The sequence below is a fragment of the Phodopus roborovskii genome, unplaced genomic scaffold, assembly GCF_943737965.1.
Source record: "Phodopus roborovskii unplaced genomic scaffold, PHOROB, whole genome shotgun sequence".
Lineage (NCBI taxonomy): Eukaryota > Metazoa > Chordata > Mammalia > Rodentia > Cricetidae > Phodopus > Phodopus roborovskii.
The window spans coordinates 8710816-8727944 of record NW_026126599.1 but is presented as its reverse complement, the minus strand read 5'-3'; the positions used below and the strand labels follow the sequence as shown (position 1 = coordinate 8727944).

The 17129-nt window shown below is 43.4% G+C and overlaps 1 protein-coding gene across 1 annotated transcript in view; it reads left to right on the top strand.

Moving 5' to 3' along the window:
- The first annotated feature begins 2606 nt into the window (after positions 1–2606).
- Rxfp2 (relaxin family peptide receptor 2) overlaps positions 2607–17129 on the top strand; it is a 55495-nt gene continuing 40972 nt past the window's right edge. Inside the window, exon 1 of the mRNA XM_051205329.1 lies at positions 2607–2758. Coding sequence (XP_051061286.1) covers positions 2716–2758 — 43 coding nt within the window. The 5' untranslated portion in view covers positions 2607–2715. The remainder of the gene's footprint in view (positions 2759–17129) is intronic.

The window sequence follows — 17129 nt, the reverse complement described above, 5'->3', positions numbered from 1 at the left end:
GGCCAGCCTGGTCTATACAGCAGGACTTCCAGGACTGCCAGCACCACATAGAGCAACCCTGTCTCCCCCAACCTCCCCCAAAAAAGATACAATGTTGGGCTCTAAGTAAAGGAAGGAGATGTGTCTTGGAGGAGTTAGTGTAAGGGTAGGATGAGATGAATGTGACTAAAATACATTGCACACAACTCTCAAAGAACTAAAAGTGAAAAGAAAGGAAAGAATAATGAAGGGATGGTGAAGGTGATCAAAAGACATTTGCACGTGCACAAATGTCACAATGCAACTCATTTGTCTGATTAGTAAAATGTTCTCAAGGAAAAGGGGTAGAATTTTGTATTTACAGCAATCTCTACAATGTATATAAAAGTCACTGCAGCTTGGGCAGACTTCACCGCTTGTCCAGATAGAATCGGGTTCCTAAATTTTCATCACACAAACTCTCCTCAACTAGTAAGAAGCTCCTTGAATCGCACTGGTTAATAACTCCTGTATTTTACAAGAACTCCTGCAGTATTCTTATCAGAAAGATGCTACTGACAGGAGACTGTAATGGCGGAGGGGGCAGGGGCGGGGGATGAGTTGATTGGAGTAAAGATCACTAAGGCACAGGTGTACTTCTCTGAAGCAATTTACCTAGTTCCATCCTAGCTCTGCATGAAGCACCCCCACCCCTGATCCTCCTTGTGGAGTGGACCTTTAGGGAGGAACTGGATTCCTTCACCCCTGCTCACACACACATATCATATCCCTGTGCATTTCAACCTCTCCAGTTGCGGGTCATGCACCCAGAACACATCAAAGATAAAATTAATTGACTGCCTTCAGACGTCAGTAATGAGCTGAAGGTGTTCTTAATTATTATTTATAACTACTGCATTCTGGATCTTTCTGTGTTAACATTTCAAAGATTAACTTGGAGCAGCCTGATACAGATGAATTGGCTTTTGTAAATTCAGTTAATATTAAGTTTGGCTTTAGCATTAATGCAGAATTCTAAACTAAATTCTTTGAAGTCTAGACACTGTTTTCTTTCACAAAAGATACATTTGTGTGTGTGTGTGTGTGTGTAGAATATATGTGAACTTCAAATAGCCTTGTGATGGCCAATTAATGGTACTTAATAGCATTTTTGAAAATTTATGTTTTAAATTTTAACACCAGAATCTTAGCCTCCCTGATCCTGGCTGCACACAAATGTGAGATTATTTGATCAACATAATGGGAGGTTTTCGTTTTTTGTTTTTTGTTTTTTTTTTTTTTTTTTTTTTTTTTTTGTTTTTTGGTTTTTTTGTTTTTTTCAGTGACAGGGGTTTTATGTTGTTTTCGCTTCTATTTTGTTTTTGTTGTATCTTAAAACATAAAAACAAAAAAAAATAACTTTATGTTCAATGTTCAGTGAACAACAGCGAAAAAGTTTCTTTAAACGTAAGAAAACCCTTCATGTTTCCAGTCATGTTTGACTTTGTTGATTTTTTCCTCTGGGTTGAAAGTCAAAGGAGCCTGGACCTCAATGTATCATGACTGTCAGAATTTAGCTCACTGCTTAGAAGGCACAAGAATGATCTTCATTATGTGATAAGTAAAAGATTTTGTGTCTCAAATTCTGTTTGGGTTCTTAGTCTGTCAGAGGCTGGAAGGACAGAGGCCAACTCCACCTGCCCACAGCCAGTCACTACACGCAGGGTTCCCATCCCTTCCCAAAGCCTGTGCTCTGATCCACACTTCAGCCCTTCTCCACAGACTGTTCCCAGTTAGAGAGAGAGAGAGAGAGAGAGAGAGAGAGAGAGAGAGAGAGAGAGAGGGAGAGAGAGAGGGAGGGAGGCTATACTCTGCCAAGGAAATCCTGCTTTTTGGAACATTCTTTAGGATTACACACGGATCAGCTGAAGTCCCTACGGTAGCTTACACGAAGCCTGCTGTTTAAAAAGCTGCCTTTGGGTGTGCATGAGGAAGAAGCCACAGTGGCTTTGAGTAGGAGTGCAAGTCAGACTTGAATGCCAGCAGGAAGCTGTGTGCTTTAAAACTCGACTGTGGTTATGAGGAAACTAAGCAAAGTTTACAATATTATTGACTATTCACCTGTTGAACGCAAGGCCACACTTGGAACCCTTACCAACTGTCTGAATGTCACTTGAAAACCTCTCGGTATGGTCCCTAGTGTCCTTCATGTATGTGCTAGCGAGGAACTTTTTGCTCTCATTTGCATCTTGCTTGAATACTGCTTCTAAAGAGTCACCAGTGCCTTCTTGGTAGATCTACATTCCTTCACGCTTTGGGATTCATACATAAGTTCACACTAAGAATGGGTGCTAGCTGCTCCAAGGGATTTGAAGAAAAGCACTGAGCTATAGAAATATTGGTTATCTAATGAGGCTAAAGTGCTGTTTACATCACCCTTCTCACACCAGCACACCAGAATGAATGTAATGGCCAGGAACATGCCATTGTGTTTAAAATAAAGCAAAGCAAACAAAACATAAAGACAGAAAGGGGAAAAAAAAAAAAAAAAGGCAGGCTTCCTAGTGACAAGCGTCAGTGTCCCTTCATGCCAGGGAAGTTTCAGCTGAGCATGCTCAGACACATGGGAGGCACCAGACTCTATCAGAACTCCTTCCGAGGAGGGGAGCAAGCAGGACACGTCTAAGAACGCTATTGCTGCAAGCCTACAGCTCTGTCCTCTGATACTGGACACCTCTCTAGCACAGATTGATTGCAATGTGGCTCCTACTTCATGTCATCATCCTGACAGAGGTCAAAGGTAAGGCTGCTGCTTTCTTGCTTTAAATGACTAGGATCCCCAAAGATTAGAAAACCAGTCTGTAGTTCTGTGCTGTTTACAAAGACGCTATGCAGGGTTTGAAAACTAGACACCCTGGTGTACATCCTACAGAGGCAATCACTAAGAGCTTGAAGCACCATAGAGCCTCGCAATTTCCAGATGCAACAAGCCTCTCTCGAAAACTTGACTTTTCATGTTGTCAGAACTAAAGATGAGCTGTGTTTTAAAAATCAAGGTTGACATACCTATTATAGCAGAGAAAGATGCATTTTAGTGTTTCCTTCTGAGAGCAGGGTTCATTCATGAACGGAAAGAAGGTTTTGTGCAAATCTAGCCTGTCAAAATGTACCTATAAAATGCATGTAATCAGTTGTTGGTGGCTATTTTATTTTTGTTTTGTTTTGTATATTTGTTTGTTTGTGTTCATCTAAACTAGGGACTGCAAACCAGAAGCAACCAAAATACCAGGCTCTCTAAGAGTTCACCTATGTAAAATAGTTATTAAAATTTAAAAATGCACATTTATATATAACTTTCTTTCCTCCTCTGAGACTTGGGAAACTGATGTAAAGTGTTCCGCTCCCAATCAGTACCTTTCATGTTTTTAGAGCTTGGACAGCTAAACTGTTTGAAATTAAAGTAAAAATCTGATTTTTGCCACAAGTTTATACATGTAATATCCACTCCAATGGCATATGAACTCATTGCTACTTAAGTTGAAAATGTATCCAGTTAATACACAGTTTTTCTTTGAAACTTTTGATAATAAATATTAGAATTGGGAATTATTATTCACTCCTGGAAAAAAATAAACCTTTTTTTAAAAACTACTCCATTTAATTAAACAAGTTCCTAGTGAATAGTTTTCATCTTTAAGTAAAATGTACAGCTTAAGAGCACAAACAGACATAGTTTCTGAGTATAAAATGCAGTATTTAAGAACAACTACCAAAAGATTTTTAAATATTGCAATCTTATTTTGAATTTGCAATGACAGTAAAACTTTGTCTCAAATTATGCGTAAAAGGCCTTACCCCAGAGCATGCAGCACAGGTTTGGGTTTTGTGTTTTAACCTCTCTTACATGAAAATCTGTTCTCAAAAGAGAAACCGTAAATTCGTCTTTCGAGAAACCACAGCTTTAGAAGCAGGGGTCTGATTTGGTTTAAGATCTTAATTTGTAAGTCAGTGTTCTGTCTCCGTCCCTAACACTCAATTTTGAAGGATAATTAAGAATGGAGGAGTAAAAAAAGGTCCTTGCTCTCTTTAAAGAGCCCTCTGTGTTCAGACGGTCATCAACGTGTTCATTTTAGTGCGCTTGGGTGTGCTTACACTAACCTCTCTGACCGCCAAGTCACTGTAGCAGTGTAGATAGTGGTTTACTAAGCAATGGGCTCTGAAAGGGGGTGGAGAGAAGAAATTTAAAACATTATTTTGGATTTTTTTTTCTGAGAGCCTAATTTTAGACGTATACCTCAAACCTAATAAGTAAATCATTGGCTAATTACAATTCTCTGATAAATTCTAATCTTCTAAGTTTACATTACTTTCTCTTACCATAAACCCTGATATTTGCAATGAGGAGCTTTTAGAAGTGTTAGGCAAAGCTGGCATCGTACGAAATTAAAATTATCTGTCCTATAATTGCTAAAGCTTTTATATTTTTCATTTAATTCTTGACATTTGAAATAGTGAGGTTCTTTCTCATTACTGAACAAAGGCCATTATTTCTCATTCTCAGAATAAAAATTGCTTCTGAAGTTAAATGTGTGGTCAGTTTTTAGGGCAGTTTAAGCTACACGATTGTTTTTTCTTTGTGCCACGGTCACTCAAGTGTTCAAAAAGTGAATTATATTTATTGTCCCAGCCAACCACTTAAGTTGTCTTAGCCAGCAACCTCCAGGCCTCTATCACCAAGTACACTTTATTATTGATTAATTAATTCACTCTGGATTATTGCTAACCTGGCACAAACCACCTTTAAAAGGATTTTAATGAATGAATAGAGACAGTGTTACAAACCCAAACAGTGCGCCCCTGTAGAGAATTAAAGTATCAAGTTCGAAGAAGGCTATTTGCTAACTACCAACTGCTAATGTCCTCAAATCTTTCCCTTCTTTTCAATAAATGTGATCACAGCCTTGGCGGCATTTTATTGTGAGCAGTGTTTGAGTGCCCCCTAGTGGCCAAGTTGCAGCTAGGCCTTGGGGGTGCTTTCCAAACCATGGGTTCCTTAACGACGACTCAGACAAGCTTTCCCAAGAATATTTTAATTTCACACAATTGCATCCATGCTGTGCCTAGCTGTGAAAATCAATTGTACTTCAAGCCAAGCCTCTTGAAAATCTTTCTCGCCATTAATGGAAAAATAAATTTGCCTGCTTGAGGCAAAAACAGAGCCTGCTCGGAGTGGATAAGTAAGGTCAAAATACTCTCCGGTGTGTAACCTCCAGAGGCACTAGCTTGCAAGGCCGCTACAGGTGCTTCCTCACTGTGAAGACGGCTGGTCAGCTGTTAGCAAAGACTTCCTTCCACACCACCTTTCACCTGAATCCAAGATACTGCATTAGAGCTAACGCCAGAAAGGAGGGGGGGGGGAGGCTGAATGCTTTTCAAATCATGAACAATGCTGCGTCAAGTAAATTTCAGCTAATAACCAATTATTTGGGGGTAAATTAGTTATGTGAAAATAGAGACACGATGCTTTTAGAGTGAGCCAGCATCGCCAAACTTGATGTTTTACTTACCCAATAAATGTGTAACTTGCTAATTAAGCAGAATCGATGTGTTTGTTTTACACAAGAAATACTAGTGGAGGTAGGGGGATAAATTGTGTGGAAACAAAACAAAATCTGTGTGTGTTTAATTTGCTGTGCGTTGATTTCTCATGGCTGTACTTCCAGGGGAGGGGACCTTGGAGGGTCTTTGTATAAAACGTCCTCCAAAAACAATCGAGTTTGCATTCTCCAGATAAATAGGCATTTGAAAGCTAAGACTAAAAAGAAATTGCAGTTGAGAAGGGCCATGAAAATGAAGATGATCGACTCTTCTCCGGCCCTCCTGCCCACTGAGCCATGGCATGGTTCCTTGCCTCGGTTCCTGGTGGTGCCTGCTCCCTTCTCTCCTACTAAGTAGGAATGTTCTGATTTTGTTGTGTGTTGTTTTCATTTGTATTTCACTTTTTAATTGGCTTGTACAACTTGTATCCATTTAAGGCAGGGGGGGGAATCACAAGGTACATCTGTAAGTGTCCAGGAAGCGATGTTCAAATGGGAATAAACAAATACTTTCCACCTACTTTTCATTTCTTTAGAGCTAAATCCTTCAGAGTCTTTTGATTTTACCATCAGGCATTGATTGTGCACATCAGTGGGGCTCGGTGAGGAGTCCAGGGTGCACTGATCAAAGCAGGGTAATTTGAATTTCCCTGCCTTTCACGGCTCCTCATGCTTGCGGTGTGTGAGCTTGCCATCCACAGAGAAAAATAATGTTCATTGCCCAGTGCGGAAGATAAGGGGATCTTCCTTGAATGCAGAAGTTGCTAGAGGCTGAGAAGAAGCAAGGAAAGGAGACTAATAGAAGTCACCAAAAAAGAAGGGACATATCGGCAGTGGCCTGACCACAGGTCATCATGGCCTGTTAGGTATTGAGGAAGCCCAGGCTTCAGGGTTCACTCCCCATGTTTTTCCCCTCTGCTCACCTTTGTACCCCTTCCTATCATGTCTACACCCCAGATGAGCACTCTGCTTTTCTCCCTGGCCGCCTTCCCCTGCAGTCTTTCTGGTTTCTCGTGTCTGTGTTTCCCAGCCCCCTTGCTCCACCAGTCCCTATTTCTCTGCTCTCTGGCGACCCAGCCACATCCTGTCCTGACTCCCGGGTGTGCTCCATCAAGGCAGTTCACATCTGCATCTCCACGTGGGAACCCATCCCTTTCAGCAAAACCCTTCTTCAAATATGTCTAGCCTCTCATCACCTCCCCAAGGGCTTCCTGTAGCTTTCGACTTCCGGTTTAGCTCCATTTCCTTCCTGGAGTTTGTGGCTATCCCCTGACGTCCTGGCCTAGTCAACAGTCATCACTCAGATTGTGTGAGCTAAGATTGTGGCAAAAAAATTCCCAGACAGAGCCAAATGATCATTATATCTTAGCTGTTACTATTTCAATGTCGGCATGTTCTCTTAAGGTCCATAGCTATTTGTCCAGAATTCTGAAATATGGGAAGCATTGGGAACCTGAATCCAGGTCCACAGCATGAACACCTAGTGCCCTTAGTGGCTGAGCTCTTTCTCTAGCTCCAATGTACACATATAAGTATTTATGTAGCTAATGATTGCATACTATTTCCTGCCAATTAAGGCACATATTTTTCAGTCAACTGAATTAATTTTCTATAGCACAAATTAATGTATTTTTACAATACACATATAAAGAAGGATTCTAGATCATCTCTTGTTGATTTAAACTAAATTTGTAGACAAACTTGATTAAACTTCCTTCCCAACAACCCCATGGTGGCTTACAACCATCTGTAACTCCAGTTCTAGGGGATCTGATGCCTTCTTCTGGTATCTTTAGGTATTGAGCATCTGTTTTACCTGAATGTGTGCTATGTGCACCATGTGTGTAGCACCCCAAGAAGGCCAGAAAAGGGAATCAGATTCCCTGGAACTGGAGTTACAGATGGTTGTGAGCTGCCATTCAGGTGTTGGGAATTGAACTCTGGAAGAGTAGCCAATGCTGTTAACCACTGTCCTGTCTCCCTAGCCTCTATTCATTGAGGATTTTTGAGGATACAGATTTTAAACTACTATTTAAAGCTCTTTTATACCCTACTTCTCCAATACAAATTCTCCCTGTGCTTGGCCCTGAATCTGTTTGTGAGGTTGGAGGTTTCTTCTGGCTGTTGAAAAATGGGCTCATTGGTGTATCCACACAGGCAGCTCATTCTATTACTGCAGACATTTTGTCTCGTGGATGATCCAGCCCCAACCCCATGTCCTATTTACAAAGGCTCCCCATTGCTTTCCTTTGGCTACAAGCAAAGTGTTTTATTGAGATCACATTTTGGATGGCCAGTCAGAACAGTTCTCTCCTGGCCCATTCAGGGGCCCAGTATCGGCCCCTGCACTCAGCCTTCTCAAGCTATCATTGAACCAGACGCTGATCATATGAACAAAGGCGGGCTTTCATGGGGGAAGGTGATATGGAAGCATGTATGAAATTTACCCACAGTGGGGTCAGGTGCTTTTCTGTCAGAAGACACCACATGCATGTAGTGCCCATAAAGGCCAGAAGGGGGCACCAGATCCCCTTGAACTAGTGGTTGTGAGCCATCACGGAGGTGTTGTGACATGAACTGGGGCTCTCAATTTTGACTGCTAAGTCTGTGCTGTATCTAGAAGTAAACATGAGAGGGCTCAGCTAGAACGTCACTGAGTGAAGCTTGTTCCTGGGACAGAGGGCTGCATAGACAAGGTGGCACTCAGACGTGGAGGCTGACTTAGGGTCAGCTGATCAGTGTGAGGTCATAGCCCTGACTCTTTGGCTTTCAGCATAGCGAGTGCCAAATGCTCTGTGCCACAGCACTGGTATTGACACTAAAGTTCTACTACCAGTGATGGTGTTAAACAGGCCCCTGTGTGCCAGAGCCAGAAGATACAATTGGTGTGGGAGGGGCCTGAGATCTGCACAGTGAAGAAGACCACTGGGTGATTGTGTTGCTTGGATCCCAGAGGTCACCCTTCATTTGTGTACAAGCATGTCAAATATATTGATTTAAAATGTTTAATTTCATTATACACACACACACACACACACACACACAATGCCCACAGAGGCCAGAAGATGGTGCCAGATCTCATTTGGATTTACAGATGGTTGTGAGCGGAAATGTAGGTGCTGGAAACCAAACCCAGGTCCTCTGGAAGAGCAGCCAAGGCCCTTAACTACTGAGCCAACACTTCACCCCAAGTCATTTTTCAAAAGAAGAATATGATAATTTTCATTATCATAATCTGTGTGTATCTGGATGGCTAATTGAATCCAACTGGATTATTTATCCCTTTAATTCTATTTGTAAAGTCTTTTTATTTTTTCATTTGGAAATGACAGGGACAAATCAAATATTTGTCGAAGAAATTGTTAATCCCACACTAACAATCAACATATCTGCCTCTTAGCAGATATAGATATAGTAACTCAAAATTTGAATGTGCAAGTTCACCTACATGACAATCTTAATGCTAATTACCACTCCATCCTAGAGAAGAAATTAATTATCTCATAACAAATGGCAAGGGGAAAGGGCTTTCTACTTTGGGACCTGAGTCTCTCCATCATTCGCCTGGCATTCCTTATCCACATTTTGCTTGATTGTGGTTGAGATGGAGAACATCTGGTTAGTCACTGCTTTTACTCTGGCTCTTATTTTATAGGGGGATGAGGGGCTGGATTTGAACCCAGGGCTCTGTCCACTCTATCACTGAGCTACATCTCCAACCCATTTCTTCCCCTCACAGTTTCTCTGGGTCATTCTGAAAACAGTCTATCTCCTGCTGTAGGTATTTCTATGCCCAGCTCCCTTTTATGTGAGTGTGTGAGGTAGTTTGAAACACAGAAGCCCTAGGTTCTCTTCCATTCTATCAGAGGGGCTCAGGAAGTGACTTCTGGAAGGAAAGGAGATGAGAGAATCTCGATGTAACCCTCCTCACAGGCAGGAAGAGATTTAGGGTCTCTGCAGAGTTCACTGAAAACCGAACTCCTTTATTGAAGCCATTTCCTTGATAGCCGTTTCCTCTTTCCCACTTTCAAATGCTGCTCTCGCTGTAATAAAAGCTAAAATCATCTCCTGGGAAAGATAAGGGATCTCCCTAACAGGGCAGGGGTTCACAAATGCTGGAGTGGGTTGGCCTGCTTGTGTGTGGGAATTGTGTATGTGTTTGTTCCTCTCTTGCAGAAACCCTCTTCCTATTCCTGACTATTCCATGTGTAGATGGTAACTTGTGAGCCATGTGTCAGGCGCTAGAAATCGAGACGTTTCCTTGCCACAGGAACAATCAAAATGAGTAATTAATTTCTTTCCACTGAACAAGGCATGGTGTACTATGGGGGAAAAACAATTAGAATCCAATGCTATAAGGGTCATCAGGGGAAAACATGCAAGGTGGTTTGTGAGGGAAGCTCAAGATCTGGAGCAGTCTTGAAGTCTTTGGGAGGTTTTCCCAGAAATGAATGACAAATAAAGAGAAAGTGGAAAAGAAAAACAAAGTGTATTTCCAGTGCAAAGAACAGTGCCTGCTAAAATCGCAGTATCTTTCCATCACGAAAGGCACACTTCCAGGAATGTTTTCTTGCAAGAGACAAGATAGCCAGGAAAAGTGAAGGAGGCTTGGCCAGTGCTCCTGCTGGACCTAAAATCACTTTGACACTTTCCCTGGTTCCTTTCCCAGACTGCATAGTATGTCATTGAGGGATCCTGCCCCTATCTTTTACACGTCTTTCAAAGACATTTAGGGTGTTGCCAGTTTGGGACTCTGGTGAGTGATGCTTCTGAGACTGCCCTGGTGGGCACGGTGTGGGGTGTCCAGGCACACACTCTGGTGAGGGATGCTTCTGAGAATGTCCTGGTGATGGGGCAGGGGAGAGGAGTCCAGGAACACATTTCTGCAGACTCAAGAAAGAGCCTGATGATTCATACAGTAGATGGTGAGACTCTGTTTCCCAAAGCAGGTGTTCTCATGAGAATTCCCAGAAGTGTAGTAGAGTTTGCATGACTTCATAGCTTCCCCAAATCATGCATCATTGCTTTTAAAGGAGGGCTGGGGAGAAGGCTTGGGTGTTAAGAGCACTTGCTACTCTTCTGGAGGCCCTGGGTTCTTCTTCCAACACCTACACAGTGGCTAACAACCATCTGTAACTCCAGTTCCAGGGGTCTGATGCCCTCCTTCCCCCTTTATCACTTTCATGCCTTTTTCTTTTGTCTCATGGCCACTAATTTTTAACCCAAGTCGCCCTTGTAACCACACGTTTGGAAGTATCTGTTGGAACCTGGTGGGCTCACGTTAGATACATAGCTGGAAACAATGACCTTCCCTGCCCCAGAATCTACCCATAACCACCAGTTCAGCTGGGCAAGAAAGTGTTCCCAGGAGCCCCGCCCCATTCCATGATTGACTGTTGACAGGCCCAGTCTTGTGTAACAGGGCAGGCAGCCACTGTGAGATGGTCTTGGCAGTGGCTGAGTTATACCCTGGAGACAGCATCTGAAGTCCTTCTCTCTGTCTCCCAGCCCCTCCACTCTCTGTTTACATCATTGCTTTTTCTCAATGGTAGCATATATTTTTACATGAACACTTTGTGCATGTTTTGGGCTTATCTCTCAGGATGTGGCTGTTGGTGGTACAAAAGATGGTTGTGTTGGTCATTTTACTTTTGAATTGTTTGCTATTGTATACAGCTGACTGTGGGGAAGACCTTGCATGTCTCACTATTAGAGTACTCCAGCACAATCATCATCCACAAACAGCAACAATTGTAACCCCTTCTGGTATTTGTTACAGTGTTTCACTCTCTTGCTTCCCTCCTTCCGCTTAATGCTCCAGTACAATATTGAACCCGTAGGAGCAAGCATCGCTCGCTGCCTTCAGAAACCTATCATGAAGCAAGCCTTGACTGCACCGATTTAAAGCAACTCAGTTGCCTTTATTTTCTGTTTGCATAGTTATTTGAATGCCAGGGTGCAGGAGTTTCAGCCCTGGAGCCCCTCTTGTGCATGAAGTCGCAGACAAGTGACAAATGAGGAGGCTGTATGCCTGAGTTATAACAAGAGACCTGACCTCCCTGGAGAGTTCCAGCCACATTTCCAGACTGTTTTCTCAAACAACATTCCACACACTGTGTTCCAAAGCCCTGCTGCTGTCAGAAAGGAACTTCCCACAAGCTCCCCTCCCTGCCGGCCTGGTCCCCAGCCTGAATGTTAGTGTCCCAGAAAGCCGAAGGATGAGCTTGTCTTCTCTGGGGGAAGAGTCTTGCTAATTGGTGAGAGTAGAATACTGTTTTTCTAAACAATGTGAAATGTAAGGTAACAGAGATTCGAGAGCACCCTTAAAAAGCTAAAATATTAATGATTTTTTTTTTGCAAATTCTGGTAATGTGTTGTTCAAAAACCTAGAAAGCTCTGGCCTCCTGCCTATCAAGTGACCTCCAGGATGCTGCCTTGTCCTGCAATTTTTTTTTCAATTAAAAGCAAAAACAAAACAACAACAACAACAAAAAGCAAACGAGGGATCACAAAGCCAGGGAAGGTAGCACCCTCTTCTAATGAAGGTGCTGGAATTTGTCAGACATTTCAGGGGATCAGATGGGTAACAGAAGAGGACATTAGGCACACATCTTTAGTCAAAGCACTTGGGAGGCAGAGGCAGGAGGATCTCTGTGAGTTTAACGTCAGCCTGGTCTATATAGCTAGTTCCAGGCTAGCCAGGGCTGCATAGTGAGACTTTATCTCAAAAAAGGAAGAAGGAGAATGGGAGAGAAAAAGAGAAGGACATCAAGCAGACAGGCATTATTGGTCCCGATAAAAACTCTGCCAGAGCAACAAGGCCAACAGCAGAAGCAATGGAGATAGTTAGTGGCTTTTGTGATTCATATGAGAAACGTCACTATAATGGAGAGAGAAGACTGTCTTGGTCCCAAAAGTGTCGGGGTATAATAGGATTTGGACTGGTTTGTTTGTTTACTGAAGGTGAGATCTGATGATTTTTCTGGTTTGTTTAGTGTGTGTGTGTGTGTGTATGTGTGTGTGTGTGTGTGTGTGTGTGTGTGCACATTGTGATGTGGAGATGGAACCTGGACCTCCTAGACAAGCACTCTATCTATAAGCTATGTCCAGTCTCTGTGCACTGACTAAATAAGACTAATGGGGCAGGAGTTTGACGTGAGAAGGAAAAGATACTGAAAACACAGAAAAGAAATGCTATAATTAATGTAGAGAGGTTTGAGATGCTGAGACAGCATACAGACTTGCGAGTGCAGGCAGACTTCTCTGTCCAAATAACCACACAGAGACTTAATATTAATTATAAATGCTCTGCCAATAGCTTAGGCTTGTTTTTGGCTAGCTCTGATAGCTTAAACTAATCCATTTCTATTCATCTATGTGCTCATTTATCTCAGGCATGTATTTCCCATCCTGCTTGCTCATGGCATCTCCTCCTCTGACTTTGTCCTTCTTCTCCCCAGCGTTCTCTCTGCCCTGAAAATCCCACCTACTTACTGGCCAGTCAGCTTGTTTATTAAACCAATCTTGGTGACATATATTCACACAGTGTAAAAGAATATTCCACAAGGGGGACTTCATAGTGAGCAAATAGGGAGGCCTTTGCCCTTCAGGCATCATCAAACATCATCCTTGACACTGGTCATGATCATGTGGCCTTCAAATGGCTCAGCACAGATGGTCTATGTGAGGGGTACCCTCCTTACATTTGTGCAAGGTACATCCTGCTCAAGTGCCTGGCAGGAGCCCTGGGCGCAGGTGACTTTGTGAACTAACATTAGTGGAATGTGGCTGAATCCTGTTCAGAGGCAGTACAGCCAATGACAGATCTAGGAGACAGGGACATCCACTCAGAAACTGAGGAGCAAGAGATGAGCAGAGGTCCCAGTGTTACCTGGGTCTGTCACCTTCCCACCCTGCCCTGCTCCTCTGCCCTTCACTCACCCTCTGGGCATTCTCTGAGTTCATCATTCTCAGGCAGCTTTCGGAAAGGAAGTAGACTCTGCAATCACACTGAACAAGATGGATATTTTAAACACTAGAACACAGCCCAGCAGGCTCGGTGATGCAGGCTTGTAATCTCAGCACCCATGAGGCTACTGTAGGAGAATTGTGAGTTTGTGGTCCGCCTGGACTCTAAACAACGCTTTTAGAGATGACCGGAATAGGACGGCTTCCAGAAAGTATGCCAATCCAGTGGGGGCTGCCTAGAGTGCTGCTGTATCCCACTTCATTGGAGTGTCCAGAGGGGGCAGCAGCACCTGTCTTGTTAACTGGCAACCAGTTAGCATCTCCTGGATGTTCCAATAATTAACTCTTAAATGAATGACAGAGGTCTTGTCTGTGACGTCTGCTGTGTCCCTACAGCTTCATGACCTCCCTCGGTGACAGTGTCACTCTCTCACAGGTGAGCAGCACCATTTAGCTTACCTAGGCCTCCTCAGCTAGTCGCTCCCATGGAACTTGCTCTCTGGCACCGGTGTGGGGAGTGTTACTCCCAAAGATGGGAGGAAAGAGACCACTGACCCAAATCACAGTGACCAAATTAATTAAAACATGCAATTAATTAAAGCAAGCTTTTTTTTTTTTTTTTTTTTTTTTTTTTTTTAGTCCTGTACAAGGGCTGCTTCCCCCTAAGGCAGGGTCAGAGAGGTCAGCATTGGACGTGTGGAAAACGAGGCTCGGGAGTCAGACGTTTTCAAATGGAGGAGTTGGTGGGCAAAAGAGGTGGGGTTGCAGGAGCAGAACATAAGAACAAGTAGGTGTAACCACCTCCTGAAACTAAAAGATTGCCAGGTGGTCAGAACAAGGTAGTCATAGCAACAGTTTGTCAAGGTAGTCGTAACCTTTTGAAACAAAGGTAGGTTTGCAAGATAGCCATTATAACTTTTTGAAACAAAGTCAGGATTGCCATTCCTAGAACAGGCAGTAAAGAACCATTTGTAGTTAAGGTTACAGGTGGGGCCTAGCCCAATGCTTGAGAACCACGTTTAATCATAGAGAAGAATGAATCTAGTTTGCTTTTAATATAATAAGCTTTCAAGCCCAAGATGGAGGCAGGCTGGCTCCGGAGAACCTCACTCAGTCCTTCCCCCAGTTTTTGAGGGTTTCCCTCAGATGTATTTAGTACAACTATTGTCAGGTAATCAGGACAGGGACCTGGCCATCTTTAATGATTCTTCCACAGAAAACCTAAACAGTCCTTCTAGAACACCACTTCTCAGAAGCCTAGGAAAATGTTGACTGAAAAAGCACTCCTGGGCACCAGTCCAGCTAGCTCCAAAAGGCATCTGCAGAAGAACCATTGTACAATGCCAGTGCATGGCCATGTCTGGAGTACTGACTAGAGATAGCAGGAACTGTGACAGCAGTTTCCTTTCATAAGTCCAAATCTCCTCTCTGATGTGAGTTTGGCTAAAGGGGGCCCCATAGAAACCTCTGGAAGCTACTAGTTTTGCTTTGATGTTGGCAGCCTCCGCTTTTATAATCTCCGAATTTCAATAAAACTGCCTCGCTCCACTTCCGCAGCTGACAGGAGCCACAGACTGTGGAATATGCCTCCCACAGATGGCCAGTGGGTCCCCTTCAGGATGTGCCAAACACAGCAGGGGCTCTTAATTATTATTCAAATTTCATGATTATGGGGCAGAATGATAAGTAGGGTACACAGAACACTGAGCACTGAATTTGATTCCATCAGAATTGAAGCCCGCAGCTTCAGGAAGGTTAATTTTGAAAGGGACTCTTTCCTTTTTCAGACCCCAAGGGGAATTTATCTTTTAAAAAGTTAATTGGGCACCAAGTAATACCAGTCACACAGGAGACAGAGGACAGAGACGGAGGAGGAGTTGAGTTCAGTCATTATTTTCTTTCTATATCCCGTTTATGCTTAAAATGTCCCCGGAAGAAGCCACTGCAGAATGGGAAACAGGCCCTCCTGACAGATGTGAGTAGCAGTTGGAGTCACTTGTGGTCAGCCTCTGTCCTCCACTTCTTTTGCCCCTCCCTCCCACATCCCCATCCACACCTCCAACAGACATTCTTCCATCTCGAGATTGGCCTCCTCGATTGGGAAAGTTCCGGAAGACGCATCTGTGACAGCCTCCAAGAGTGCTCCATGACATCACTGTCCCTGGGGAAGACCAGCTGCCCTGTTTTTGTGCTCTTGCTCCATCTCCAGGGTCATCTTGACTAACAAGATTAAAGTTCATGTAATCCAACTGCCCCTCTCCAACGATGGCCTTGGAAGCTTAGTGTGTGCCCTGAGTCAGACAGGCTGGGTGCCCACAACCAAATGCCTGCCTGTTAATAGATACAGCTTTGTGAGCAAGGAGGACCAGCAGGGAAGTCTCCAAAAATGTTTGTGGGATGCAGTCTCTGCAAGGCAGAAACCACTAGTGTTTCCCCAGACTCAGATAAGAGCATCTTTCCATAATGATTATATTACCAGTGGCTCCATTGCTTTTAGTATTCAATGAGATAATGAGGAAATACCCAGCACACAGACGATGCTCATGATGGCAAGTCCAGCTACAACCTATTAAATCCTATTGTTCTCTTCACTCCCCCAAATATCTTCCTGGTCATGATGGTGATTGTTGGAACCACTTGGCCAATACCTCTCCCCATTCCTTCAACAAATCCTAATAAACTGTAGCTGTTTCAGAGTCTGCTTGTTCTTTACATTTGTAACATTTCAGCATTGGACTTCTTATTTGTGCATTTATTTGCAGTGTCTAGTGGGGATGCTGTTGCTCTGTTATAGTGTGAACCAGTTAAACTCTTTGCTTGTGTGTATGTATGTGTTTGGATGGTAGGTTTCTATATGACTTTTTCGAAAGGCCTTCAGGCTACCTCTACTCCTTCCTCTACCCTGCCCTCTAACCCCTCACCCCACTTAAACCTTCCCCATCCCCCCCTCCACCCTTTATACCATTTCATTCTGTCTCCCCTCCCTTGAAATTTCCCAAGAGTACACAGGCAGCACGAATTGGACTTGATGGGTTTAAAGGTAAAAGAGGACACAGAGTTGGGTGGGAAAGGAGGGGGGAATCTGGGAGGAGTTAGGGGAGGTGATAAATGCAATCAAAACACATGGTACAACATTCCCAAAACATTATGAAGTTTCAGTTTGACCTCAAGACTTCCACAACTTTGTTAGCCAATGCATAAAAAGTATGTCTATTTTTCTGGAAGGCGTGCTCTTAAACTTGAATTCGTGTTTATTAGATCTAAGCATCTGGAATTGCTTCACGTACCCTGTTCCCTGCACTTTGTAAAGGGCCACTGGGTGTCTTGTTTGAACCCTTCTGTTCAGCTAGACGTGGCTACAGTGCTTGTCCATGTGTTAGGCCCTCTGCCCAAGACAATGGTTTTTAATTTGTCTTCATAAATGACTTCTCCTTTCTGAAAGGCAGATTCCAGAATGGATCAACTCTCTCCCAGCATAGTGGTTCCCAGTAGCCTTGGGAACCAGATGGGGGAACCAGACTTTAGCCAAGTCACTGAGGTGACAACAGCAGACAAGGTGCTTAGTTTACCCTCTGCTAAGACCCACAGCAAGATATAACACCTGCC